At 40.2% G+C, this 27,958-nt stretch overlaps 1 protein-coding gene across 1 annotated transcript in view; it reads left to right on the top strand.

Moving 5' to 3' along the window:
* LOC118626250 (phosphatase and actin regulator 1-like) overlaps nt 1-8,869 on the top strand; it is a 44,578-nt gene extending 35,709 nt beyond the window's left edge. The window contains exon 3 of the mRNA XM_036255643.1: nt 8,787-8,869. Coding sequence (XP_036111536.1) covers nt 8,787-8,869 — 83 coding nt within the window. The remainder of the gene's footprint in view (nt 1-8,786) is intronic.
* The last annotated feature ends 19,089 nt before the right edge of the window (nt 8,870-27,958 follow it).

The following is a 27,958-nucleotide window of genomic DNA, read 5'->3' as shown; positions in this document are numbered from 1 at the left end:
CAGTGAAAAGTCTGCTGTGTATGATGTTCGAAATTTTGTTGCCTACATTTTCTTCTAGGATTTTTATGGATTCATGGGTCACATTTAAGTCTTTTATCCATATTGTATTTATTTTTGTGTATGGTGTAAGTTGATGATCTGGTTTCATTTTTTTGCATGTAGCTGTCCAATTTTCTCAACACCATTTATTAAAGAGGCTGTCTTTACTCCACTGTATGCTCTTGCCTCCTTTGTCAAATATTAATTGAGCATAATGTCTTGGGTCCATTTCTGGGTTCTCTGTTCTGTTCCACTGGTCTATATGCCTATTCTTGTGCCAGTACCAGGCTGTTTTGATTACAGTAGCTTTGTAGTATAACCTGATACCTGGTATTGTGATCCCACCTACTTTGTTCTTCTTTTTCAAGATTGCTGTGGCTATTCAAGGTCTTTTTTGGTTCCATATGAACTTTTGAAGTATTTGTTCTAGTTCTGTGAAATATGCCGTTGGTATTTTGATGGGGATTGCATTAAATCTATAGATTGCTTTGGGTAATATGGACATTTTAATGATGTTAATTCTTTCAGTCCATGAACAAGATATGTGCTTCCACTTTTTTATATCTTCCTCTATTTCTTTTTTCAATGTCCTATAGTTTTCTGCAAATAGGTCCTTTACTTCTTTGGTTAAGTTAATTCCTAGGTATCTTAAATTTTTTGCTGTGATGGTAAATGGGGTTGTTTTTTCAGTTTCTCTTTCTGTGAGTTTGTCATTGGTATATAAGAATGCCATCAATTTCTTGACATTGATTTTGCATCCTGCTATTTTGTCAAATTCATTTATTAAGTCTAGTAGCTTTTTGATGGAGTCTTTAGGGTTTTCTATGTATAATATCATGTCATCTGCCAATAATGACAGTTTTACTTCCTCCTTTCCAATTTGAATCCCTTTTATTTTTTCTTCATGTCTGATTGCTGTGGCTAAAACTTCAGTACTATGTTAAAGAAGAGTGGCGAAAGTGGGCATCCCTCTCTTGTACCTGTTCTTAAGGGAAATGCTTTTAGTTTCTTCCCATTGAGTATGATGCTGGCTGTAGGCCTTTCATATATGGCCTTTATTATGTCAAGATATGATCCCTCTATTCCCACATTGCTGAGCATTTTTATCAGAAATGGGTGCTGGATTTTGTTGAATGCTTTCTCAGAATCTATTGATATGATCGTGTGGTTTTTATTCTTCATTTTATTTATGTGGTGTATCACATTTATTGATTTGTGAATATTGTACCAGCTTTGCATCCTTGGGATGAATCTCACTTGGTCATGGTGAATAATTTTTTTGATGTATTGCTGGATTCGATTTGCTAGTATTTTGTTCAGGATTTTGGCATCTCTGTTCATCAGGGATATTGGCCTTCGTTTTCTTTCTTTGTAGTGTCTTTTTCTGTTTTTGGAATTAGAATTATGCTGGCCTCATAAAACAAGTTTAAAAGTCTTCCTTCTTTTTGAATTTTTTGAAATAGTTTGAGGAGAATGGGTGTTAGTTCTTTTTTGAATGTTCGGTAAAACTCCCTCGTGAAGTCATCTAGTCCTGGGCTTTTGTTTGCTGGGAGAGTCTTGATTACCTCTTCAATTTCCTTAGTTGTTATTGGTCTGTTAAAGTTTTCTCTCTTCCTGGTCCAGTTTTGGGAGACTGTGTATTTCTAGAAATTTGTCCATTTCGCTTAGATTGTCGAATTTGTTGCCATATAATTGTTGTTAGTAGTTGTTAACGATCTTTTGTGGTTTTTTTTTGTTGTTTTTTTTATCCTCACCTGAGGATATTTTTCCATTTTTTGTTCAGGTAGAGTGGGAGGGAGAGAGAGGAAGAGAAAAAGAGAGAGAAACATCGACGTGAAAGGGACATATCGAGTGGCTGCCACCCACACAGTCCAACCAGGGCCAGGGACAAACTGCAACTGAAGTACACACCCTTAGCAGGAACCGGACCCGGGTCTCTCTGGACTGCAGGCCGATGCTCCAACCGCAGAGCCAAACTGGCCAGGGCTCTTTTGTGTTTCTGTGGTGTCAGTTGTTACTTCTTCTCTTTAATTTCCTATTTTTGTGTATTTGGTTTCTCTCTCTTTGTTTCTTGGTGAGTCTAGCTAAGGGTCCATCAGTCTTGTTTATCTTTTCCAAGAACCAGCTCTTTGTTTCATTGATCCTTTGCATTGTTTTTTGGGGCTCTATGTCATTTATTTCTGCTCTGATCTTTACTATTTCCTTTTTTATACTTGCTCTGGGGTTTTCTTTTCGTTTGCTTTCTAGTTCTTTAAGTTGTGAGGTTAGACAGTGTATTAGAAATTTTTCTTGTTTCTTGAGGTAGGCCTGTAGTGCTATGAACTTCCCTCTCAGAACTGCTTTTGCTGCATCGCATAGATTTTGTGTTATTGTGTGTTCATTTTCATTGGTTTCCAGGAAGTTTTTAATTTCTTCCTTGATCTTCATGGTAACCCATTCATTGTTTAATAGCGTGCTATTTAGCTCCCATGTGTTCAAATGTCTTTGTATGTTCTTGTTGCAATTGATTTCTAGTTTCATGCCATTGTGATCTGAGAAGATGCTTGATATGATTTCAATCTTCTTGAACTTGTAGAGATTTTGTTTGTGTCCTAACATGTGATCTATCTTTGAGAATGTCCCATGTGCACTTGAGAAGAATGTGAATTCTCTAGTTTTGGAGTGCAGTTTTCTGTAGATATCAATTCAATCCATTTGGTCTAGTGCTTCATTTAGAGTCTCTGTTTCCTTGCTAATTTTTTGTCTAGAGGATCTATCCAGTGGTGTCAGCGTGGTGTTGAAGTCCCCTGCTATGATTGTATTGCTGTTGATTTGTCCTTTGAAGTTCTCCAGAAGATTTTTAATATATTTTGGTGTTCCTATATTGGGTGCATATATGTTTATCAAGGTTATATCTGCCTGTTAGATAGATCCTTTCAATATTATGTAGTGGCCTTCTTTGTCTCTAGTTATGACCTTCATTTTGAAATCTGTTTTATCAGATATGAGTATTGCTACCCCAGCTTTTTTTTCCTTTCCATATTCTTGGAAGATTTTTTTCCATCCCTTCACTTTCAACCTATGTGAGTCTTTTTTTTTGTGAAGTGGGTCTCTTGTAAACAACATATAGAAGAGTCATGCTTTTTTATCCAATCAGCTACTCTGTGTCTTTTTATGGGAGCATTCAATCCATTTACATTTAAGGTGATTATTAATATGTACTTATTTATTGCCACTTTTGTTTAGTGTGATTATATTTTTCTTTCTATTTTTTCTACTAATGACTGCAGTCCTTTTAACATTTCTTGCAGTGCTGGTTTGGTGCTAATGTATTCCCTTAGCCTTTTTTTGTCTGGGAAGATCTTTATTTGACCTTCTATTTTGAATGATAGCCTTGCTGGGTAGTGTAGTGTTGTATTCAGATCCTTGTTTTTCATAACCTTAATTACTTCATGCCATTCCCTTCTGGCCTGTAGTGTTTCTGTTGAGAAGTCAGCTGAGAGCCTTATGGGTGTTCCTTTGTAGGTAACCTGTTGCTTATCTCTTGCTGCCTTTAGGATTCTCTCTTTGTCTTGAATTTTTGGCATTTTACTTACTATGTGTCTTGGTGTGGGCCTGTTTGGGTTCTTCTTACTCGGGGCTCTGTGTGCTTCTTGAACTTGAATGCCTTCTTCCTTCACCAAATTAGGAACGTTTTCTGTCACTATTTCTTCAAATATATTCTCTAACCCTTGCTCATTTTCTTTTTTTTTCGGGGACTCCTATGAAGTGATTATTATTATGTTTTCAGTTGTCCCACAGTTCTCTTAAGCTGTCTTCCTGTTTTTTAATTGTTTTTTTCCTTTTGGTTTTCTGATTGGTTGATTTTTTTTCTACCCTGCCTCCTAATTCACTGATCCGGTCCTCAGCTTCCTCTACTCTGCTGTTTAGACCTTCCAATGTGTTCTTTATTTCTGATATGTTATTCTTTATTTCTTCTTGGTGGTTTTTAATTTCCAGTTGGTTGATTTTCAATATTTCAAGTCTTTACTCATGGTGTTGATGTCCTTACTCATGTTGTTGAGCTTCCTCAAGATTATGGCTCTGAATTCTAGCTCTGTTAACTTGTTTAACTGCTCCTCATTTATCTTATCTTTGGTAGAGGTCTCTTGTTCTTTCATTTGGCATTTCTTTCTTTGTTTCACCATTTTGGCTCTCACAGTGGGCTTTGGAGCCTGCCAAATTTTTCCTGTGGGTGTTGGTGTTCTGCTGTTTGTGGCTCCCTCTCCTCGGTTTGGATGAACAAAGGAGGACCCATGTTAAACACCACTGTCAAGTCTTACTATCCTGGTTAGAGTTGCTAGCCCAGGAATGGTTCAGCTATCCTCTAGCTTTTTGCCTGGAGATTATCAGTAGAGGTTACTTGAAGAGCCTTGGGTTCTCAGTTGAATGAAAAACTCCCTCAGGTGGTCAGGTTAAGGGGATATCCCAAGGGTGGGGAAGGTGCTGGTTGTTAATGAGCCTCAATTTGCATTTCAATGGCCCACCTGGGTGGTGTTGAATCTCTGAGGGAGGGGCCCCCGCCTCCTCCCAGAGCCCTGGGAAGGAGCAATATGGCCACTATCCTGCATGGGTGCAACTCAGAAAAGCTCAGAGCGTCCTCCAAATCCCGAGTGTCCCCACACAGTTCCAGTTTAGTCCGCCCTCCCTCTGCCAGAGCCCCAGGTGAGTGGCTGTGGCTCCTTTAGTGTCTGTCCAGGCTCTGGGTTGTGGAGCCACTTGAGAGTTTTACCCAAGGGTGCTGCTCACAGCTAAGACCGCTGCTGTCCATGGGCTCCCAGCCCCTTCTCGTGCCTCTCCAATCCTTCCATGATAGAGTCAGTGTCCCTGGTTATATGGTCCTCACAAGCTGCTTTTCTGTTGCTTTTTCCCAACTATATGTCTTTATTGTAGTTGTAATTCCAGTTTGGTCCTGGGAGATGGTCTGTGTAGCTTCCATTCATTCCGCCACCATTTTGGAATCCATGGAAGTGGTCAGATTGTGTGTGTGTTTGACTTTATAGCAAAAGTCTTTTATGGTGGACTGGATGTGGGCTGTGAGAGAAGGAGAAGAGTAGAGAATAAGTGCCTCAGAAGTTTGGCCTGCGCAGCATGGGGGAACCGTTAGAAGTTCAGATATGAACATGTCAACTGTGAGATGTTTGTCAGACATCCAATTGGAGTTATACAAGTCTAAGGCTAAAAATGAGGTCTGATCCAGAAATAAATATTTGACTTGTCAACCTATATAGAGCATTGACTAACATCTTTGGTAAGGACTTTATAAGCACTTGCTCATCAGTTTCTCATAATGGCCCTATGAGATTGGCATTATTATTACAATCTTTATTTTATTTATGTGGAACTAAATCACAAAGAAGTTAAATTACTTAGCAAAGGTAATATAACTAATAAGAGGACTAAGAGGAAGAATGAAATTCGAATCAAATGTAATTTTATAACTTCAAAATCTATATTTTTAATGACCATTATTTATTACAAGAAAGCAAACTTATATTATCAACTTTGTTATGAGATCACATTTTCAGCTGAACTTGGCTAAGGAGAAGAAAGAGACAGAACTAGGAATGCATTCTAGCTCAGTATTTTAAAAAAGATATTCAGATAGGATTCACTGTAAGAAATGCACTTTTTATCACCTCACATAACACACATACATATTTATAATTGGAATAAAATATAGTTAACCATTGAAAAGCATGAGGTTATGGGTATCAAAAATCTGTAAATAATTTTTGACTCCCCCAAAATGTAACTACTAAAATAGCCTTACAGAGAACATAAACAGTCAAGAAACATATATTTTTGTGTTATATATATTATATACTGTATTCTCATAAAAAGTAAACTAGAGAAAATAAAAAATCATAAGATAAAAAGAATCATAAGGAAGAGAAAGTACATTTATCGTATTGTACATATTTATTTTTAAATATCTGCCTACAAGTCGACTTGTTCAGTTGAAACCTGCATTGTTTAAGGGTCAAAATATTCCTGAAAATACCCGTACAGGGTGCAAATGTACTCTGATGCTTCTATGCTATCCTGTCTCATCCCTTCCCACTCCATTTCACTCTAACAGAGTTCAGTCATAGAAATGCTAATTATGACCAATCTACATGATTTTATAACCCATAGTTTAAAAAGCATTATTTAATTTGTGGTCCCTACAGGCTATTTTTGAATTCTGAAGAAGTATTTACAGGGAAATCTCACTTTACTACTTCTGGTATCCCCCTAAGAGAAATTCATTCTCTCACCGGGACATGAGTCAAGGTGAAAGAGAAAAATCCCAGGGTCTGGGCCAACTTAGCTATTGTGTTGAGTAGGCACAGAGCCCCAGTACACAGTACATATGGACAACCATGGAAATACTTTAATTTCTTTAAAGTCAGAAAGCTAAATAAATATAATCCAGCCTGGTTTATATTTGGTTTTACACCAACACAGTGATCTAATATAGTTTTTAATCTTTTGTGATAAAAGTAGCCTACAAAGGCAAAAGTACTGTCTCAGCTGGGTGGCTCAATTGGTTGAAGTGTCATCTGCTACACCGTCAAATGTTGTGGGTTAGATTCCTGGTCTGGGCACATACCTAGATTGTGAGTTCGATCCTAGGTAAGGGTGCACAGGGAGGCAATCAATTGATGTTTCTCTCTCATTATGATGTTTTTCTCTCTCTCGCTAAAATCAATAAAAACATATCCTCAGATGAGCATTTTGTAAAAAAAAAAAAAAAAAGGCAAAAAGTACCTAGAACCCACACAGGTTATAATGTGGCCCTGTGAAGAGTGGGAAGAGGAGCAATGAGAAAGAATTCTCTCTTTTCTGAGGCAGTATAGCAACTATGAGGATATACTCTTGGACCACACTTACTGGGTTTAAATTCCTACTTTTTTACTTCCTAGGTGTGTGACCTTGGGCAAGACATTAAACTTCTCCCTGGCTCAGTTTTCCTACCTGTAAAATGGGACCTGTAATAGTGAGGTTTGTTTTGAAAGGCAAATAAGTTATTAAACATGAAAAACTTAGATTAATGCTTAGCACATAATGAGTATTCCCCACACAAAGCAGAGGAGGACTCCGTTGTGTCTCTATGTTCTGCTTTACCATTGTTCTATTCTACAAAAAAAAAAAATTGCCCTTCTAGTTACCACATCTTACAAGACCAAATGAGCTACAAAGTTAAAAACTATCACATAAAAATCCATTTTCTTAGTTAAACCCCATTCAATCCTTCTTGCTTATGCTACATAATGAATATAACCAGCCCCAAAATGAGAAAGTCACCCTCGGACTCTGAAAGTTAAAAAAATCTACATTAAGAATAGTTTATCCTCTGTCTAGACTTGAATGGATTAATGGCCACATGGAAAAGAATAACCTACTGGACTTTCCAACAATCCCCTGAACTTGGAGGTGGTGTGGTGAACAAAGGGAATGTACAGAAGAGTAGAGAAAGAAATTTGGGGAGAAGCAGGGAGAGAGGCAAAGAGGGAAGGGGAAAGAGAGGCAGCACAGGTTGCAGCATGAGAAGCCATCTGTGCAGGTCAGGAGAGTACATAAAGTCTGAGTCTGCTACTTCTGAGCTGAATCCTCTCTCAGAATCTTGGAAACCTGTAACATGCAGATAGCACTGCCTAATTTTCATTCTTACTTTGAGGACCAAATGTGAAAATGCTTTGCCAACGTTCAAGTGCTAGACAAAGACAAGAAACAGATGTGGTCAGGGTGAATGGGACAGCTGTAAATGCCCAGCTCAGGCACAAATAAGGCACAAGAATGAAACTGGAAAAAATAGACATTCTACCTAGAACGTTGCCTTTGCCATGGCTGAAAATTCAACACAGCCCAATAGTCCAGAAAAACTAAACACGACATCTACCAACTGATTAATTTAGACTGTGTTCATGCATCCACTGTCAACTCTCATCACTGTATGAAATGTGGTTGCTTCAGGATGATCCTATCCATCCATAAGAGACACAGGGCTGGAATTTTTACGAGTTTGAGAACTGCAGAAATGTTTAACTTCTTCGTGCAGTCCCGGCCCCACCTCACTTCCACTTTTCACTTGATAACAGTCCTCCAGAAGGTACCTGTCATTTTGAAACTAAAAGTAATTGTACTGCACACTGGACTTACTGGCCAATGCCATATGGGACATTAATACACGTTGGCCTTCGACAACCAGCCAATTAACCAGGTTGCACCCTTATTTTTTTGCATAATCTCTCCCCTTTTCTTTATCCTCTCCCTCTTCCCCCAGCTGAATGTCCTACTTATTTGTTTTGACTTGAAGAAAACCCAACCAGAGGTTTTACGCAAAACCTTCATTTGTGCGAGAAAGAGCGGCTTCAGCGTCCCCTGTGTATCTGTGGAAGTCTAGGGCTGTTCATTACCGCCCACGACAACCCCAGAAGTACAAGAGTTCGCACAGCTGTGGAGCCAGCTGCCCTGCGCTCTCCCCAGACCTCGCACCGTGCTGCCTCCCAGCAGCATCCTGCTGTAACTGCTCCAACTCCGGCTGCAATCCGCTGAGAAGCAACTAGTTCAAAGAGAGAAGTCTTCCTACCAGCAGTTCTAGCATAGTACTCGGAGCGGCCTTACGTGTAAAAGCTTCTCAGTTCTAGAAACACTTTCGTGTTCAATTTGCTCAACTAAAATAGAACAGGCAGAAACAAAATCCTGAGTGACTGCTTTTTGTGCTTTTTGTCTTCAACTGTTAGCGTTTGGATGTTCCTCCGAAGCTATAGCTTTTGTTCACATGAATGCAAAAACGTTCAGCCAATATCTGGGTCTGGAGCCGTGATGGGACCTGCAGACCACACCAGATTTGGGTGAATCACAAATTCCCCACTGCACACAATGTATGATACCACATGATTTTCACGAGGGCATTTAACTGCATTTTGACATAAAAAAAAAAAAATTTCAGTTAACAGACTAGAAGCAAATTAAATGTTTGATACCTCGTTGCAATTTTACCAAATTTCACAATGACTAAATGTTATTCAAGCTGTAAAATGTGTGAGGTAGTTTTCCTTTATCCGCTCATGTAAGAAGTTCATTTTAAATATGCAGGCATAAATTGTTAGTGTGGTTTCTGACATTTTAACCAGTCACGTACCATTCGATTCTCACCACAAAAGTTCTCATTTTATAAAACAACCAGACAGCGTGGTCAATGGTCTCTGTGAATGATGCTTGGTTTACTGTTTAGTTGATTTGAAAATTCTTCTTCATTTCTCTAAGTTCATTCATATGTTTGCATGTATTGTTCAGGTCATATACATTCAGGTATCTTAAGAACATTTATATTGCTAGAGATGAAAGGTTTTCTCCTCTTTTTTTTTGTCCACCAAACTGAATCAAATCATGTCATTACTTGTCTCATAGAATGGCAACCACATAAATGGAAGTGTGTATTAAGCATAAGACAACTAGAATCATCCATAAAAATAATGCCACGTCAACCCAAAGTAAGCTCTAATCAGCCTTAAACTCACTTCATTGGCCTCGTGGTTACAGCTCGTATAATATGATCTGTATGAACAATTTCTGCTATAAAGTTACCTCATAAAGAAATATATCATCTACAGAGTCCTTTCATAAACCCAATTATAGGAACAATTCATCAGAGTTATAGCTACTGGGATCTGTGTTCTATCTCCTCCTTGGTTCTACTTGTTAAAGACACCGAAGTGGAAATATTGAAGTGGAAAGAAAACAATGACTGAATTTGGCCAACAGAGAAAAGGCTGGAATGATCACTCAGACGTAACCTTAGTTCTCTCTCACGACTGTTTCCAGCTTCATTTATTACAGATGGTTTATTTAAAGAAACACTATAAGCAGGACTTTTGAACACAAATATAAATATATTTTCAATATCTTAATGACATGTTTGCATAAAATTGTGCATGATTCATTTAAAACTATTAATTGGCTATTTAATTTAAATTCAATCATCATAGTGCTTTGATAAGTAAGATCTTTGGTGGCAAGAGGCAGAAAGGAAAATGAGAATAACAATTAATAAAATACATTGTTAATTAATCATTAATAAAAATATATTATTCGGCAAAAATTGTCCAATTGTGAAATATGTGATTATTTTTATTCTTATACCAAGACCAAAAGGTATTGATATTAAATTTGTTATTTCACGCAGAGTTGAAAAGAAATCACATGTTATAATAAAAAGGCCCAGAAAAAGACAAAGTAGATCAATAGATATTAAGGTTCAAACAAAATATTTTCTGCAGCCAAGATTCCTCATTCAGAACTGGGGGGAAATGAGAAGCATGTTATGGTGACACGTGCACTGATTCGAATATTTAGTGCATTCAATGCAGCTGGGGAAATACCCTCAACAACACTGGCATATATTAAAGGTAGTGTAATTTTCTTCCAGTTGCTGGTTCTCTGTGAACTTTATTCTCTGTTGATCTCTGGAAACCTCAAATACAGTCTAATAACCACAATGCATCTTGAGTACATTCTAGTGTCTTTTCTAACTTATAACTGATTTTATCTCCCTTGTTCTTGCTCTTTAGTGACCCAAGGGAAAATAATTGTGTTATATATGTGGGCTCATAAAAACATACATTTTTTCCATAAGTCCTCAGTTTCCATAAATCTGTTGCTGAGGTTCAATTATTTTCCTCCCTTGAGTGGGAGAACATTTTCAAGCCTTAGGTTCACATAATTCCTCCCATTACATTCCTGGCTCTGCCAAGTATTAGGAATTAGATGCCTTACTGTGATGAAGGTCTAGGGGCCACACCGTTAGGAGCAGGTAAAAGAAGTAATAAGTAGAGTCTTCCTAGGGATAAATTGCCTGAGGGGCCCACTGATTTGTAGTATATTATCATACACAGAAGGAGAAATGTTTCTGAGGATTATTGGTTCATATGAGAATCTCTGCTGAAACACAAGTATAATGACCACTCTGACTGTTCAAAGCATTGTCCACATAGGGATAGGCACGGGCCTGTGTCTTTCAGATCTGGGTATAAATTCTGACTCAGCTGGGCAATTTTAGGGCAAGGTTATTGTTTTTATGAACTTCAGCTAGCTTAGCTATAAAATGGGAATACTCATGTAGCATCATTGTTGTGAGAATTACACGAAAGGGGGATATAAACCAAAGCTCCTGCAATAGAAGCTGCTCAGTAGACACCTTTCAAATATTTCAAGCACGATACATGCTCAATTTAATTTATTATCATAATATCTTGATCTTGAATCACAGTGACAATTATTTCATTAGATTACCAAAACCCCCTTAGGAAAAGAAAGGATGACTTGTTACTGTGACTTCTTTCATTAAATATCAGTGTAACAAACATTTATCAAAGGTCTCCTGTCTCGCGCTCAACAGGGATTTAACAATTTTCGCAGCAACTAAATCCATCAGTCAGAGCATCCATTAGACTCCAAGCTTTCTAAGGGAAGGGACCATGTCTGCCTTATTCATCCCTAAATCCTCAGTGCCTAGCATAAGGCATGGCCCATAAGAGGTGCTCAAAAAGTACTTGTCGAGTGAAGAAATGTATCAGGGCAGTGGCCTTTGCCATGAGTCCATCTTTATACTAAACTTGTTGGATTTCTTCTTCATATTTTAAAAAAGGACTTTATTTTTTGCATTTTTATTTTTGTTGAGATAGAATTAACATAACATTGTATAAATTTAAGGTGTGCAATGTGTTGATGAAAGGACTTGTTTTTAAAGATTAGCTTTAGGTTCACAGAAAAATTTAAAGGGAGGCACAGAGAGTTCCCATGTATCTCCTTTCCCTATAGCCTCCCCCGACCAGAGTGGTGCATTTATTACAACTGATGAACCTACACTGACATGTCATTATCCCCCAAAGTCCATAGTTGACCTTAGGGTTCACCCTTGGTGTTGTACTTCTAATGGATTTGGTCAATTGTATGACATATTCATCATTATAGTATCATAGAGTATTTTCACTGCCCCCAAAATCTTTGGTGATCTGCTTATTCATTTCTCCCTCCATCCCCTGGCAACCACTGATTTTTTTTCTGTCCTTACAGTTTTGCCTTTTCCAGAATGTCATATAATTGGAATCATACAGCATGCAGCCTGTATGTGATGAAAGAAGATTGGCTTCTTTCAGCTATATGCATTTAAGGTTCCTTTTCTTCTTTTCATGGCTTGATAGCTCATTTCTTTTTAGTGCTGAATAACATTCCATTGTTTTCATATATCACAGTTGATCCATTCACTTACTGAAGGACATCTTGGTTGTTTCCAGGTTTTGGCAACTATGAATAAAGCCGCTATACACATCTGTGGGCAGGTTTTTGTGTGACATAAGTTTTCAACTCTTTTGAATAAATGCAAAGAAATGCAATCGCTGGATCATATGGTAGGTGTATATTTAGTTTTGTAAGAAACCGCCGAACTGTCTTGGAATGTGACTGTGCTATTATGCATTGCTGCCAGCAATGAATGAGAGTTCCTCTTCTTCGTTTTTCAGTAATATCTGTATACATTTTCACATAACTGGTCCTTATTTTCTTCTAACAATTTCTGTAAACAGAATCTTTAGAGCAAGGTGACAAACGTATTCCCTCCGACCTGTATTTTCTCTTTGAGCTGAACTATATAGCAACAGACACCATTGTGATAAGATCATGGGAACCTCCCTTTTGTATGTTTCTGAAAACTATACCCAAATTTTATAAAATAAACCTTACTGAAGTAGGCATACCATGCTCTGTGTTGGAGGCCATCTTTCATCTGCCAGTTCTTAGAATGTGAACTTGGACTCAACAGAATTTTTTAAAACTCTGGAATCATATTCAGGCTGCCTTAAAATGCAGAGAGCTCTGTGGTACCCAAGAAGAGAAAAAAGAAGTGAAAGGGGAACTCCCCAGAATCCAGGCACCTAAAACTACCTCAGGCTCGGCCAGTGTGGCTCAGTGGATTGAGCGCCCTCCCATGGACTGAGAGGTCCGGCTCCCGGGCGGGGTACAGGCCCGGGCTGCGGGCTCCATCCCCAGTAGGGGGCGTGCAGGAGGCAGCTGCTAGATGTTTCTCTCTCACATTGATGTTTACGAATCTCTCCTTCTCCTTTCTTCTCTTTCTAAAAAAATCAATAAAAACATATTTAAAAAATAAAATAAAAGTAGCTTAGTTCCAGAGGTGTTCTGGAGTCAGCGGCTCCTATGGGTCCGTGAGAGCCAGCTAGGGGCATGGCTTCCCAACTCCACGTTCAGGACGTCACGTAAAAGCAGCCATGGGGCCCTGCTGACGCCATGGAAACCAGCGACCACTACTATACATTAGACCCTTTTCAGAAAGCTGGTTTCACAGAGTTGAGCCTGACATTTGATAGATATACTCTAAGCACCATCTGTGTGTGTATGTTTGTGTGTGTGTGTGGTTTAGGGATGTTTTATTAGATGTAAAAAATATTAAAGGAAAAGTCTCAGAATGGTTTGGCATGACCAATTTAATTTGACAACCTAACATTCAAATGTTTATATACTTCAAAGGATATAGGAACATGTTGATGGGTAAAATTACTATTGCTTTATGTTCATTTAATATGGAAAAATCAATATGGCTAAGGGGAAGAATACAAGCAAGTCTGTTGAAAATATGATTTTAACTTTAGATATAAATATATATGATACCATTTTGCACTTTTTCATAGAAACTATTTTATCACCTTACATTGTATTTTGGACACTTATGGAGAAGAAAGTGGGTTTGTTTTTGCAATTCATTCAATACTAAGATCAAGCTGGTCAGCATTCCAACATCCTCTGCAGCATTTCTACCTTTTCTGTCTGATGCTACAGCAGTACAGTCACTCTATTTGGAATCCAGTTTCAATCAAATAAATGGTGAATCAGTTGCAATGTTCCTATACCAGTCTTGCCTATGGGAAAGGTACATCTTGAAGCAAGAAGTGAACAGCTATTTTCCAACCTGTCTTTAGCACAATAGCTTACCTACATCACAATAAAAATATGTATAAAAAATTCATCTCATGTAGGCCTTCCAAAGAGAGCCTTTTAAAATTTTATTTAAGTTTCTGCAAGTCACACATATTTTCCAAGCAGTGGAGAAAAGGGTTTTGTTGTTGTTGTTGCTGTTATTGTTTTCTGAATAATTGCTACTTTATAGTAGATGAAATGAGGTTCCCAGGGGAGCACCTGACTTGCTGTAGGGAATTTGAACAACCTCCTTTACATTCTTTTCTTTCTTTTTAAAATGTGATTCAATTGATGGTTGTAAAGGAGTACATGTCCATAAACTGAGAAACCAAATTAGAATTTCGCACTATGCGTAAGGACAGCGTAAAGCAATAAGTGAGAATGTTGCCCTGTTGCTGTCCTTTAAAGCTCTCCAGTTCCCTTCCAGGCATGCGGACAAAGGTGAAAACGTCTAAAAGGATTCAGAATGAGAGGTCATTCATTACGAAAATGGCCAAAGGGTGGAGAATTCCAAGAAAAATAACAAACTTTAAAAGCATTAATACAAACTATTTGAATTGCTTTAATACAGTCTAGGTGAATACATGAATAGCAGAAAGTGTTAGGGTGTGGGGCTTCTATATTATTGCATAACAGACCTGGTGTTCCTTTTGACGTAGAAAGCAAGACTTGGTACATTGGGATAACACGTTTGTCAGTCGGGAACTGGAAATACTTGGTTCTGATAACTTGGATGTGATTAGGTACAGCATCTCTTTCTACAGGGACGATGACTTAGAATGCGATCAAACCCTTTTCCGGGAACAGATCCTGGGAAGAATAGTCATCACCCTCAAACCCCTGTTTGGCAAAAGCTTCTGGAAAAAAATTGGATTTTTGCCTCCTTTAAGGTCTTGGGAGCATGAATTAGCACGGAGTGCCCGAAACATTTTTTTCACCTTCTTTCTCTTTGATAAAGGACCGTGTTCTGATGTTGGTTTGGGTTGGGATCTGTGGGTTAGACCATGGACCCTGGTGTCCGGCCTGGGTTTGCACCCCCCCTCTAGCCTTCCCTAAGTACAGGAGTGTGAGCTCATTGCTGAGCCCCTCTGCCTTCTGTTTCAATACATCGGGGGCAAGTACAGCATTTATTTTAGTTGTGAGGATTCGATAAGGCAATATGTGTGCAATTCTTAAAGAGTTTCTGATACATAATGAGCACTCAGCCAGTGTTCGCTGGTAGTAGTAGTAGGAACGGCTGGCCCGGTCAGCCCAGGACACTAACCCGCTTGGGAGACGCAGCACCTGCTGGGCGCAGAGCAGCAGGCGGACTCCAAGGGCAGAGCCCGCTGGCCCGCAGTGAGCTCCCCCAGCGAGCTGGTGCTTTCGCTTTGCTTCCCTTTCCGCACAGACCTGCTTGGAGGCTCAGAAGAAAACCTCTTTAACCCCCTGGGTTGAGTCGTGGCTGAAGCAACCTGTCCCCAGCCACGGTTCAGGCTGTAGCTAAGCAGATTCCAGATTCAAACCTCTTTTAGGTAACTCAGTTTATGGGATTAAGTGGAATTCAGTAGGCAGGTAAAAGGTGCGACATGGCTGTGTTTAGTCACTTGTAATTCTGACTGCTTGAGAGGACTGTGCACTTTGAGATGCCACAGGGTGTGGGAAGCGTGGTGTGAGTCAGCAAAGGTTCAGGTCCTCTTGTTCTTTCATTTAGAAAGGCCCCTTGATGAGTCCTTCCTCTGCGGGACCCCTCAAACCTGGTTCCACTATCCCAGAAGGGTGATAGTGGAGCCAGAGTTCTAGGTATTAATACAGCTGGTTTGCACCATGCCTCTGTTTATTATCCCTACACCCCGTGCTAGGCAGTAGAACACGTGACAGGTAGGTACGACTAATTGTTAGGAGGCTGAGTCGGCTTGGGTAGAGGGATAGTAAACAGACGGTTGCAGTTCAAAGTGGCAGTCCTTATAGTCAAGGCACAGACGATCAAGGGACCGCTGGACACAATGAAGACACCAGTCCTGCCTGGGAGAGGCAGAAACCTTTATTGATTAGGGCACTAGGGCTGATCCCAGGAGGATTAGTAGGTTTTTCCCATGGATAAAACCATGTGTGGAGACCTGAGGGGTAGGGTTTCAGAAACTGAAGGGCATTCTGATCGAAGGAAACAGTCTGGTTCACAACGATTTTATATGCAGTCCTAAAAAACATACTTGCAGGATCTGCCGTGAACTGGCCATGGACGTCTCTGCCATAAGGAGCGCAGAGTAGACAGAAGGCGACCGTGGAAGGCGACTGTGATGGAGCATCAGTGTTATAACAGTCAGCAGAAAATGGGGATCCCACCCCCAGCACCTCAGGATCCAGGGGCTCGCAGTGAAGGTGGTGCTCACTCCAGCCGGGCTCAGGGAATGAGTGGTGTCCCCCAGGAAGACAGCGGGGAGTGTGTGTGAAGGCAGGTCGCGTGCCCACAGCACAGGCAGCAGGGACCTTGGAGCACAGTGAGTGAGCAGAGGAGAGAACAGGATAATCCGGAGCCTCATCTGATGCGCAGCGACCGTGAGAAGGTGGGTTAGAGAAGGCCAGTACAAGAGGCAGTGAGGGACGAACTTCAGTTTAGGTTAAGCTTTTGGCAAGACCTGATAGAGGCCAGAGCTGGGGCGGTGGTAGCAAGGATGAAAAACTGATTCAGAATCAAGATACTTGAGAAGGTGGACTAGCCAGAACCTAGTAACCAACCCACCATGAGAGTTTAGGGAGAGGGATGGAGGACCGCTAAGTTTCCTCCTTGGCCTACCAGGTTCTATTTATCAATTCTGGGAACTGTTCACAAAACAGGTGAATAAGCTTATACATAGATGGGTGGAGTTGGGGTACCTGTGTGACATCCGAGTGGAAGATCCAATAGGAAGTGAATTTGTGGATCAGGAGCCAGGGAGAAGTGTAAGATCTAGGTCAGAGACTCCGGCTCAGCGCATCATCAGTGATTGCATGTGCCGAAGTATAGACATCTTCACCATTGTATTAGTTTTAGCTGTGCAACATCATCATTTGATATATGTCTGTACTGCAAAATGATGATCACAATAAAGTTAGTGAGCCTGCATCACCATCCTTTTCTATATCCTTTCAATGTCCTGACCACACGCCAAGAAGCCCTTCAGTAGGGAAACACTGTAAGGGACAGAAGAGAATTGGGAGTGACCCCCAAGGCACATCCATTCTAAGGGGGTGCGAGAGGAGCTGGCACAGCAGCTGAGCGACAGAAGGCCAGGGGAGAAACAAGACCGAGGTAGGGGAGAGGGATTTTCCAGGGAAATGCTACGGCCGGCAGGTCCACAGACAGCGGAGAGACCCAGGGAGAATAAAACCAGGGTGCTGTTGCCAAAGATTATTTGAGGGGTAGAAGCTCAGAGGCAGTGGATAGAGGGGTGACTAGAGGTGAGAAAACGGGGGCATGAGGCACTGAGTCCTCACTGCAGGGCATGCATTGGCTAAGAAGGGAAGGTGGGAACAAGCACCCTGGTAGCTAGAGCGGGGCAAACCTCAAAGGCGTCTTGTTTTGTGTTTGTCAGTTATGCACAAGGCTTCAGCTAACCGGATATCCCTAGTCAGGTGTCCAGCCCCCCAGACAAGCGATCGTGTGCGCTGTAGCACTGGGCACAGTCCAGATGCTAATTCAGGACATGCACATTCACACAGTGATTTTCATCACAGCATTATTCAAATGGTAATTGTATGTGCACCAGTTTAAAATGTCGTTTCTTAATACATTTGCAAAGATGTATATATACTTGTTTCACAAGGAGAGCAGATTTTGTGAAGTTAACTCACAATGACAAATCTATAAAAAAAATATCGTGATTCAATAGACAATTATCCTCTTCCTGTAAAGGTTTTCTTTTATCTAGACTTATTTTAAAATGTGACAAGATATTTTGTGCCCACTTTTCTCAGCTCGGTGGCCTTTCTCCTACATTCATCTGTTAAATAACATTTTCTCCATCAATGTGCTTGTATCATATGTTTCCCTTCTGTAGTGTTTTTGACATTTTTTTTGGTTAGGGTAAGTAGCACTTGGGAGTGGGTCTAATTATTCTCAAATACCAAGCAAATATACTAATTGCACTTAAGCATTAAATCAACTCTTTCTGGGCAACAACTTGTTGATCAAATATACCCTTCCTTCCCGGGCCCGTTTGGCTCAGAGGCTGTAACATTGTCCTTTGGACAGAGGGGTCGAAGGTTCAATTTTTGGTCAAGGGCATGTGCCTGGATTGTGGGTTTGATCCCCGGCCCTCGTTGGGGTCATGCAGGGGGAAGCCAATTGCTGTGTCTCTCTCACATCGATGTTTCTCTCTCTTTCTCTCCCTCCCTCCCTTTTACTCTGTCTAGAGATCAATTAAAAAATATCCTCAGGTGAGGATGAAAAAAAAAATACCGTTCTACTGTGGCTCTTAAATTGAAGGTATATATTGGTGTACACTGGGTAAAGCATGTCCCAGAACATGATAGTCCGTGTTTAAATTTCTGTTTGCACTAGAATGTGTTGTGTAAGCCCAAAAACGTATTAAAACTGATTGTAGATCACAGCAAATGGACTCTATCTTCAACTCCCATTTTTAATTTAAACTTGTACCAAATCCAGTAGGATTTCCAACATTTATATAAAATTTACCATATGGACATGGTAAGAAAGAGACCTTTAAATAAGAAAACATGGCCTTTAAAATAATGGAGAAAATAGCCCTGGCCGGTTTGGCTCAGCGGTTAGAGCATCCGCCTGCGGTCCTGAGAGACCCAGGTTCGGTTCCCGCTAAGGGCATGTACCTCGGTTGCAGTTTGTCCCCGGCCCTGGTTGGTCGTGCGGGTGGCAGCCACTCGATGTGTCCCTTTCACATCGATGTTTCCCTCTCTCTCTCTTCCTCTCTCTCCCTCTCACTCTATCTGTACAAAAAATGGAAAAATGTCCTCGGATGAGGATTAAAAAGAAAAAAAATAAAATAAATAATGGAGAAAATAGAACAATCTGGTGAACTGAAGGAACCCGGATCAGACGCCTCCCTTTGGTCACTAGTGTGTGTGGTTTCTGTGGGCATTTCTCTGGACTGAAATTGGGGGTAGATATTAAAAGATTTTTAGATCTCCAGATAGAGAGACGGGTTATCTCAGCTAAATTCCACTCTGTGCTAAGGCTTCTCAACAGTGGGCAACAATCGAAGTGTCCTGTCTGGGAGCATTGTTTTGTGTATACGTGGGGCTGGACTTCGGTGCCGCAGCGTGGTATTTTAAGATGCTGTGACAAGTGGTTCTGTTTTTCCCCATTAACTTCCAGGGACTCCAACTTGCACTGTCTAGCCTCTCCTGACTCCCTAGTGTATTTTGCAGCCTCACACAATTTGTCACCTCCCTAGAGCGACAGAAAATGCAGTCTTATTAATTCCATGACCATGTTTTAAATCAGATATTTGAAAAACACACATCTTCAACTAACCCTAAGAACCATGTCTGATAAAACCAGAAGGCTGTCAGTTAATGTCATGTCTGAATTTTAATATAAAACCTCAAATTTCACAGATTTTATAATATCTGAGCTGTGAATATTTGCTTCAGGCATTAACTTGGCATTTTAAAAACAAATCTTTAAAACCACATGGACACTTTACTTTGCCAGAATATCTACTTCTCACATAATGCTTAAAAATATAAAACTTTAAAACATCCAGTTTTGTCACATTCCGAGAGTCAGAAATCTCTTTTTGCTCTATGAGTTCATCTTTCCTTCTTTCTACTTCTAGTCTAGAACTCATTTGTCACCCATTTTGTGTTGATTAGTTAATTGATTAGGTAGTCAAATTCACTGCCTGGAAAAACGCACTTTAAACACAAAAACCATATTTCTCTTAGAATTTTTTGCTTAATACTTTTACTCTGGGAAATTAAAGAGTATAGAGAGAAGCAAAAGATACTAGAAATTGGTGGTGGGTAAAAATAAAGATGTTCAACTGGAAGGTGAGAGAATTAATAACATTTAAAATATGTGGCAAAACTGTTTCTTCCAGATGTGACAGGTACACATTTATTACTGGAAACACTCTGTATTTTATACATACAAATCTTTTCGGTGGTGTTCGCTATCTTTGTACATAATATTCACAATAAATGTTTGCATAATCCCCTGCAAAGTGCTCTCAGCTTTTCTCAAACGCAAAGTAAACTCTCTGGGAGCCAGGGGCTTGCCTGACACTTCTCAGAGATTTCAATATGTTCAAATCAACAATTCTTTGAGCCTTCGGGCATCTGGGATTTTAAATGCAATATCACACCCGTAGACACAGACATATTACCCCTGATACTTTTCAGTAGCAGCTTTAACAAGGAGCTTCCGGCCTTGGTATCAGATTTCGATTCATTCTCCCAAATGCAAAGCCATTTCCAAATGAAGTAAGGGAAGATATTTCTAAGAAGTTCCTGAGTCCCTTTTAGAGTATGTCTACGCTTTCTGTTGTCTTTCCTAGGAGACGCCCCACTCAGGACGTGTTGAAGAGATGACGGTTACCAAGGCAAGAGCCTCCCGGCCTCCTGGCCAGAGTAGCTCATTAAAAGGATGATCAAGGGATGTTCAGGGACCTCACTGTTTTCTCTCTCCAGGACTAACCTACTCTTTCTTGATCTTTCCAACACGTGAATTACCCAAGGACTCGCACATTATATCACATATTCAGTTTCCCAAATAATAACTTTCCTATGATAAATCACTGTTTTACTCCTGAAAAACTCACTGAAGGAAATGGCAACTCCTATTTCTAAAAAGTCAAAATAAATATCTTATTTTTTTTTTAAATATTTAGAGAAAGTTGGAAGTGGCCATCTGTCGCCACATAGTTAACTAGGAATGTTGTAAATACAATATGAGAATGTAAATCTATTCCCATTCATTCAACTCATGAACCGTGCTGCCTAATGTCACGTAGAGCACCACTTACATCTGAAATTTGTATTGTGATGGCGAAGGCTAGTCCTGGGACACTTCATTTATGGTTGATTGCTAAATAATAAATTACCATTTACATTGTGGGGTTTTTAAAATCCATTGTGGTGGAGAAAATATGCACATTGATGTAAGACGCAGAATGAGATAAAATGCAATCTGTACATGTGGGAACCCAAGAGCAGGTGGTTCTTTTGCTCTAACTCGAGTAAATTTTTCAGAAACTTGGCATTTGAAGATCTCTGAGTCCAAGATTCTCTCCTGGCAATAGTTTTGACTAGCGTATACTGTGCTATCAGGCTTATCTACCTCCGGATTTGATAGAAGACTAAAGATTCTCAACCGTTTTCATAGATTCTTGGTCATAATTAATTCATTCATTATTTATGTTAAAATCAATTAAAACTAAATAATTAAAAATAATCTTGTTATTCAACAATTATCTATTAAATGCTCATTCTGTGCCAGGCATTATGATTGAAGGTGGAAACGTAATGATGTTGATGAACATCATAGTCATATTCCCTGTTCTAACGGATCTTACAATCTGATAGTTCACCATAGTCTGAATATTCAAGTAATATTTGGGGAAAAAAAACTATCTAAAGATCTTTTCTCTTTAAAATGCATGTACAATATTTTAACCAAACAAATACAAGGGCTTTTTTCTACATCTTTTGGCTATAAATGGCTATGTTTTCTTTTAACTACATATATTTATGTCAACAGAAGAAAGTATTGGTTATAGCCAAACTGTCTTTATTTTCTTTTTCCTGTTGACTTATAGATTGAAGAAAAAAGTGAGAATTTATTTTGTTGTCTTAGCTCACTGCAATTACCATTTACAAGTTAGGTTAGTCCAAAATAAGGACACAACCTTTCTCCGTCTGCTGATAAAGCTCACCTGCTGAAGACTGAATCCGTGCGTTCAGCACCTTCTGGTAACAGGTGCTCGACCACATCCCCCAGCTCACACCTGTAGACCCTGTAGTGGTCCCGGCCATCTGTACATCCATCGGAAAAGTTCCCACTCAGCTCTGGAAAGTGGAGCGGCTGCCATTGGGCAGGTGTGGGCCCAGGTTCCAGGGAAAATTAGAAATGCTTGGTGCACATTCTGATCGGGCCATGGCTCCATTTAGACATTTGGAGTTTCCCATATTCTGAGTGATGCCCTACCCAACTATTAAATAGAATTATTTAAACAAAATGAGTGTATTATTGTCTAATATTGTTTTATTGTCATTAATCCTCCATGCTATCGTCTGACTTAAGAACATAAGAAAACTCAAGTACCCGTTATGTAACCAAATTGGTGTTTGCTTTCTTCTTGCTCACAGATTGAGAAAATAAGATATTGGATTGTAGAATAATACTGAAGATCCTTAGGTTCCTTAAAAAAGGAAGAAAATTACATGGGGTCCTATCCATGATATATAGCCTGTTACAAAATAGCATCTTTAAAACATAGAAAATAAGTTTGTATTAAAATAGCCAGTAGGTTCCCAGAGTAGTAATTGCCATTCAGTTTTTATTTAAAACACTCAAGGGCTAGACATTTTCAAACACCCCCTTATAAAGATGTGTACATAGCATTTGTGTTTAATATTCATTGGTTGGTGGAAATGAAGAACTGAGTCATACTCAAATATTTTTTCTTTATACAACACAGTAGTTTTTACGTGTATCTGAAGAGAAATGGCATGAACATGTTAGAAATTTACTCAGACTACAGTTAATAACTTGTATATATACATGGATGGAATGACTTTTTGTAATAATTCCATGTAGTTCAAAAGGTGTGGGTGTTGTACGGAAGGTATGAGCAGTTTCTCTAGGCTCAGTGATGTATGAAAACTTTTAAAAGAAAAAGAAATATTACTGGACCCCTGGAATTGATTTGAAGTATTTTCGTTAGGCAACATAATAAACATGTTAAACCTATACATATGGGAGCCTGCTTATAAACTTCTAACACTCAGACCCTTTGTACAACCATAAAATCAAAACAACTCAACAATCAAATACAAGCTACAAAATCAATGAAAGATTAAATTAACAAAACTAATTTGATGTCTCAAAAACATGTTGTTTGGCTTAAATTAAATTACTACTCAAAATATGAGTGTGGTTTCACTGCTATAGCAACGGCCTTTGGATTCCAGCATGCTTATATGTTTCAAGTTCCTTGTGTTAGTTTTCTGGCGGAATGCAGGAAAGACTTCATTTCTTCTTTGGATTTACTTAGTGCAAATAAATCATTCACTCATCAAGTTCATCCTATACTTGTCATTAGTATGATTTGTTGCTATTGCAAAAGAGGTTATATTAAATTTTTAGATTGTTATCTGAATAAAATCATCAAATCAAATCTATTCACAGAAAATGTAAAAACATGGCCAAGTACCCCACCTACCCACCCACACACACTCATTCCCAATGACCATGGACACCCATTTGAAACCAGTGCCCTAGAACATAGTAAAACTGCTGTGAACCTGAACTAAATAAAAGGGTAGTCTGGAATAATAACATGCAGGTTTGAAAATCAGTGTTATAAAGCATTTAAATGTACAATTTTATTTTTCCAAATAGTATATTGCAGGATCACTACTAACCCATATTGTTCTTTTGTGCAAAATAGAAAAGGGTGCCCATCCCAGCAGACACAGCCCCAACCTGGTGCTCAGGGCTCACGACAGGGGCCAGGTGGGGTTTTGCCCCTTTTGCCCCCTGGTCCGGTACCTTCCTGCTGTGACAACATGCACATCTGTACATGGCATACCCAGTATATTAAAAAATTAAGGAAGCAAGTTTCCTCTCCTTCATTTCATTTTCCAAAGAAAGACATCCTGACTCTCAAATGGACTCTTTAGCTAAGTTAAACCTTTTTGTAATGTCATTTTTACTTCAGTTAATTAAAGCAAATGCACTGGGAGATGTCCGTGCAGTTTCCTCCTGGAAATTGTTCCTGGTGACCTCATCTTCAGTAAACGACACCTCTACCCATGAGTTCCATCTCCACGTGGTTCCTTAATTTTTAAATAATTTCCTTAATTTTGCATTCTTTCCCATTTGATCTATTTGACCAAGAAGTCAAATCCTAATTTCAAGTCTCTCAAAACCTTCTTGATTCGTTTTTATTTATTGAAAAGACTATTTTCTTGCTATACGCAATACTGTGATTTACAAGAAGTATTTATTTGGTCATTCAGATGCAACGGTAATTTATTCTCATATATATTTGGTCTTCATCCAGGGTTCCTGGCTGACAGTTCCTAAAAGCTTTGGAATTTTCCATGATAAGAGCCAAAGGGCATCGTTTGCTATTAATGAGATGACTTTTAGCAAGCCTTAGGTAACCTAAGGTGGGGTTTGGTTGTCAGGAGAACCAGCCTCGTGGCTGAGAGTTGGAACTCCCAGTCCCATCTTCTGGAAATGAAGAAAGGCTGGAGATTGAATCATTTAATAGTCAGTGATTCAATCAGTCATGTTTATGTATGAAGCCTCCATAAAAAACTCAAAAGGATGGGCTTTGGAGAGCTTCCAGGTTGGTGAAAACATGGATATTTGGGAAGAGTGGCATGTTCAAAGAGAGCATGGGCGCTCCATGACCCTTTCCATGTACCTTGCCCCGTACATCTCTTCCATCTAGCTGTCCATCTGTATTATTTATCACATCTTCTTATAATAAACCTGTATTCCAGTAAGTAGAATGTGTCTCTGAGTTCTGTGAGCCACTCGGGGGTCATGGGAACCTCTGGTTTGTAGCCAGTTGATCAGAATTACAGGTGACCCTGGGCTTGGACTATGGTTGGGGACGAGGGCAGTCTTGCAAGACTCAGCCCTTTCCCTGTGAAATCCGATGCTATCTCTGGGCAAATAGTGTCAGAATTGAATTGTGGGGTTGTTACTGGGACCTAAATATTTGAGTCCATCATCCTGTGCATACTGGCCCTGTTGTGGCAGAAATTCGGTCGGTGGGAAGAGACAGATTGCATGCATCCGGCGCACTGGTGCCCACCCAGCGGAGTCACCTCCAAAGACTGAGCCCGGAGCTCAGGTTCCAGCCACCTTTTATACATAATGAGCTTCCTGGTATTTGGGGGCTTTCCAGTTCCACCGTAGGTTAGGCAGTTGGCAGATGTAAGGGAATTACAAAGCCAGGGGCGGAGTCTCTGCACTGCCTGAGGGGATTGTCTGCACCTGGCTTGCCTTCTCAGCCTAAAAGAAATATATGAGCAGAGGCTTGCAGTGTAGAAATCAGGTTTATTAGCCAATCCAGAGTACAGGAGGCGAATGCTCTAAAGATCCAACTGCTGATGGCATGTAGGTTACAGATTATATTGGGTAAAATCACAGGACGCTGTGGATTAGGGGTCAGGGGTGATCTTGGGAAGTGATTAGTCTAATTGGTTGGAGGTGAAGATAATAAATCATTTCCTCAGGCCTTGAGGTCAGCTCTGAGGTCTGTTCTGGCGTCCCTCTGTCTAGTTTCATAGGAAAGTAAGAAGCCAGGGGACCATTCCATCTTAGGGCTCCCCAGCTCAAATATAACTTAGGTCAGGATGCTATCTATATTCAGCCCACCAAATGTCCAGACCTTGTGACCATTAGTCAGGTCCAGGCTAGAGTCTTCTGCTACCTGAAGCATAGCTGACTATCCAGGGCAAGGTTGGGTCTATCAGGGGCATAAAGAGAGCATTTCTAGGGCTAGGATTTAAAGCTAAAGTTAACGTAAGTGTCACAGTTAAATTGTAGGACACTTAGCTGTTGTCCTACATTGCTTGTTGGTGTGGGGGAGCTCCCTCCCTCATATTGAAATTGGTGATCAGAACCACCAATTTACTATGTGATCAGGACAAAAAGAAAAATTTTACTATCTTACTATCTTCTGTTTTATATATATATTTTTTTTTCTCATTTGCTCACTATATATATAGCTTAATTTAAATAAAGTGGTGTGTGTGTGTGTTTTAATGATTTTAGAGAAGGAGAAAGGGGGGGAGAGAGAGAGAAACATTGATGTGAGAGAGATACATCAATTTGTTCCCTTCCATGTGCCACCCCCCCCCACCTCACACACACACACACACACACACACACACAGCACCCCTACCAGGGATTGAACCTGCAACCTAGAATTGAACCCTTGATCTTCTGGTGCACAGGACGACTGAACCACACGGCCAGAGCTAAAGTGTCTTTTTTTATATAGAGCATTTGAATAGGAATACATCTTGGAGAATTATGTAATACTGTTTTCTTGGCTCACTGAACTTTTAAATGCTATCTACAGGTCATTTCTTAATGTGCAGGTCCATGAGAAAGTCCCATTGTGTTCCCACCCTGCCGCAGCCCGAGAGAAGGAGGGAAGAGAGACATTTATGAAGAACCTGGGGCAGGGGACTCTGAGATGACACCAAGAGGCAGAAATTAGGAAGCCCAGGAGGTTTAGGTTTCAAGAACCTGACTATATTTTAGTATGATAGTTACTGTTGTTTAATTATTTAAAATCTTTGACAGGTATATGTTTAATATAGAAGATAGAGCAAAGGAAACATTCCTCTGTGTGTGTGTGTGTGTGTGTGTGTGTGTGTGTGTGTGTGTGTGTGTGTTAGAGAGTCATTCCATTGTGTGCTTGAGTGAGAGACAGGGGGAGTCATTCCATTGTGTGTGTGTGTGAGAGAGAGAGAGAGAGAGAGAGAGAGAGAGAGAGGCATCCCTCTGAGTCTGTGTACATGCAGAGCATCAGGGCCTGATTTACAGAAATGGATCATCTCTGACATGTAACTGTCAGCTTATATAGAAATCCTCAGCCTAGCAGCACTATGCAGGGGCCATTTTACTTAGTGTAGTGTGGCCATGTATCACAGAGTAAATCTTTGCCAGATTCCCGCAGAAGGAAAAAAGCTCTGGAAGCTGTTTCCCATCCAGGGGTAAACTTTGGGTACAGCCCAGTACCTGGATTGCATGCATACTGACCTCTGCGGCAAGCCCATAGCTGCTGCACGCTCAAGGCCAGCTCTTTCCCGTGCTGCCCTCATGGAGCTGGCATACATTCATTCGAGCTGCCTTCAGGTCACCTAAGCATGTGGAAGCAGAAGTGATATCTGAAACCCTAAAGACTTGTGTAGATTTTAAATGGATAATTTCTGAAACGTTAGAGTGTGAACTGATCCCATGTTCCATCCCTGTCATCTCCTATGTGATGACTGCTTTGGTGGACAGATGACCTGGAGAAAGGATGGGGGACCTGCTTCTGCTCTACCCCTTCCCCCGTGGCTACCAGAGGCTGCCCACGGACACTTAGCACGATTTAGCTCTCACACTATTCTCAGGCAAATGCTGGAAGTCACTCAGAAGCTAAGATGCTTGCCTTGGCCTGGCGGCTCAGTTGGTTGGAGAGATATCCCGAACACCAAAAGGTTGCAGGTTTAATCCCCAGCTGGGGCATATATGGGAACCAACCAATGGGTGTTTCTCTCTCTCCCCCCCCCTCCTTCTTCTCTCTCTCTGAAATCAATAAACATATCCTCTGGTGAGGATTAAAAAATCATTACCAGACATTTAAAAAAAGCTAAGCTAAAATTCTTCATTACCACCCGGGATGTAGAGGCCTCACGTTCCTTGTCACTCTCCTAGGGCGGACAGGGGACCTGAAAAATGGAAATAATGAATTCTTTAAATACTTTGGAGTCCCTACTGTGTTCTGCTCATGGACTTGGCGGCCAGCAGAGCAGCGTCTTCCCTCCCTGTCGCCCACATTCTGCACCTGGGATGACTCTGGCTTCGCTGAGTTCCCTGCTCTGTGATAACTTCAGGATGGAGACTCCAGACCCTTGTGCACCTGCTGTTGATGATCAAGTTTATGATTGTTCCTCCACTGCTATTCGAGAGCCTCTTGTGAGGAAGCCATTTCCAAATCAATGCTCACCCCGGTAAAGTGTTGGCTTT

This window comes from Molossus molossus, unplaced genomic scaffold, assembly GCF_014108415.1.
Source record: "Molossus molossus isolate mMolMol1 unplaced genomic scaffold, mMolMol1.p scaffold_m16_p_12, whole genome shotgun sequence".
Classification (NCBI taxonomy): Eukaryota; Metazoa; Chordata; class Mammalia; order Chiroptera; family Molossidae; genus Molossus; species Molossus molossus.
Note: the sequence above shows the minus strand (reverse complement) of the source record. Positions and strands in the feature narration are given on the sequence as shown.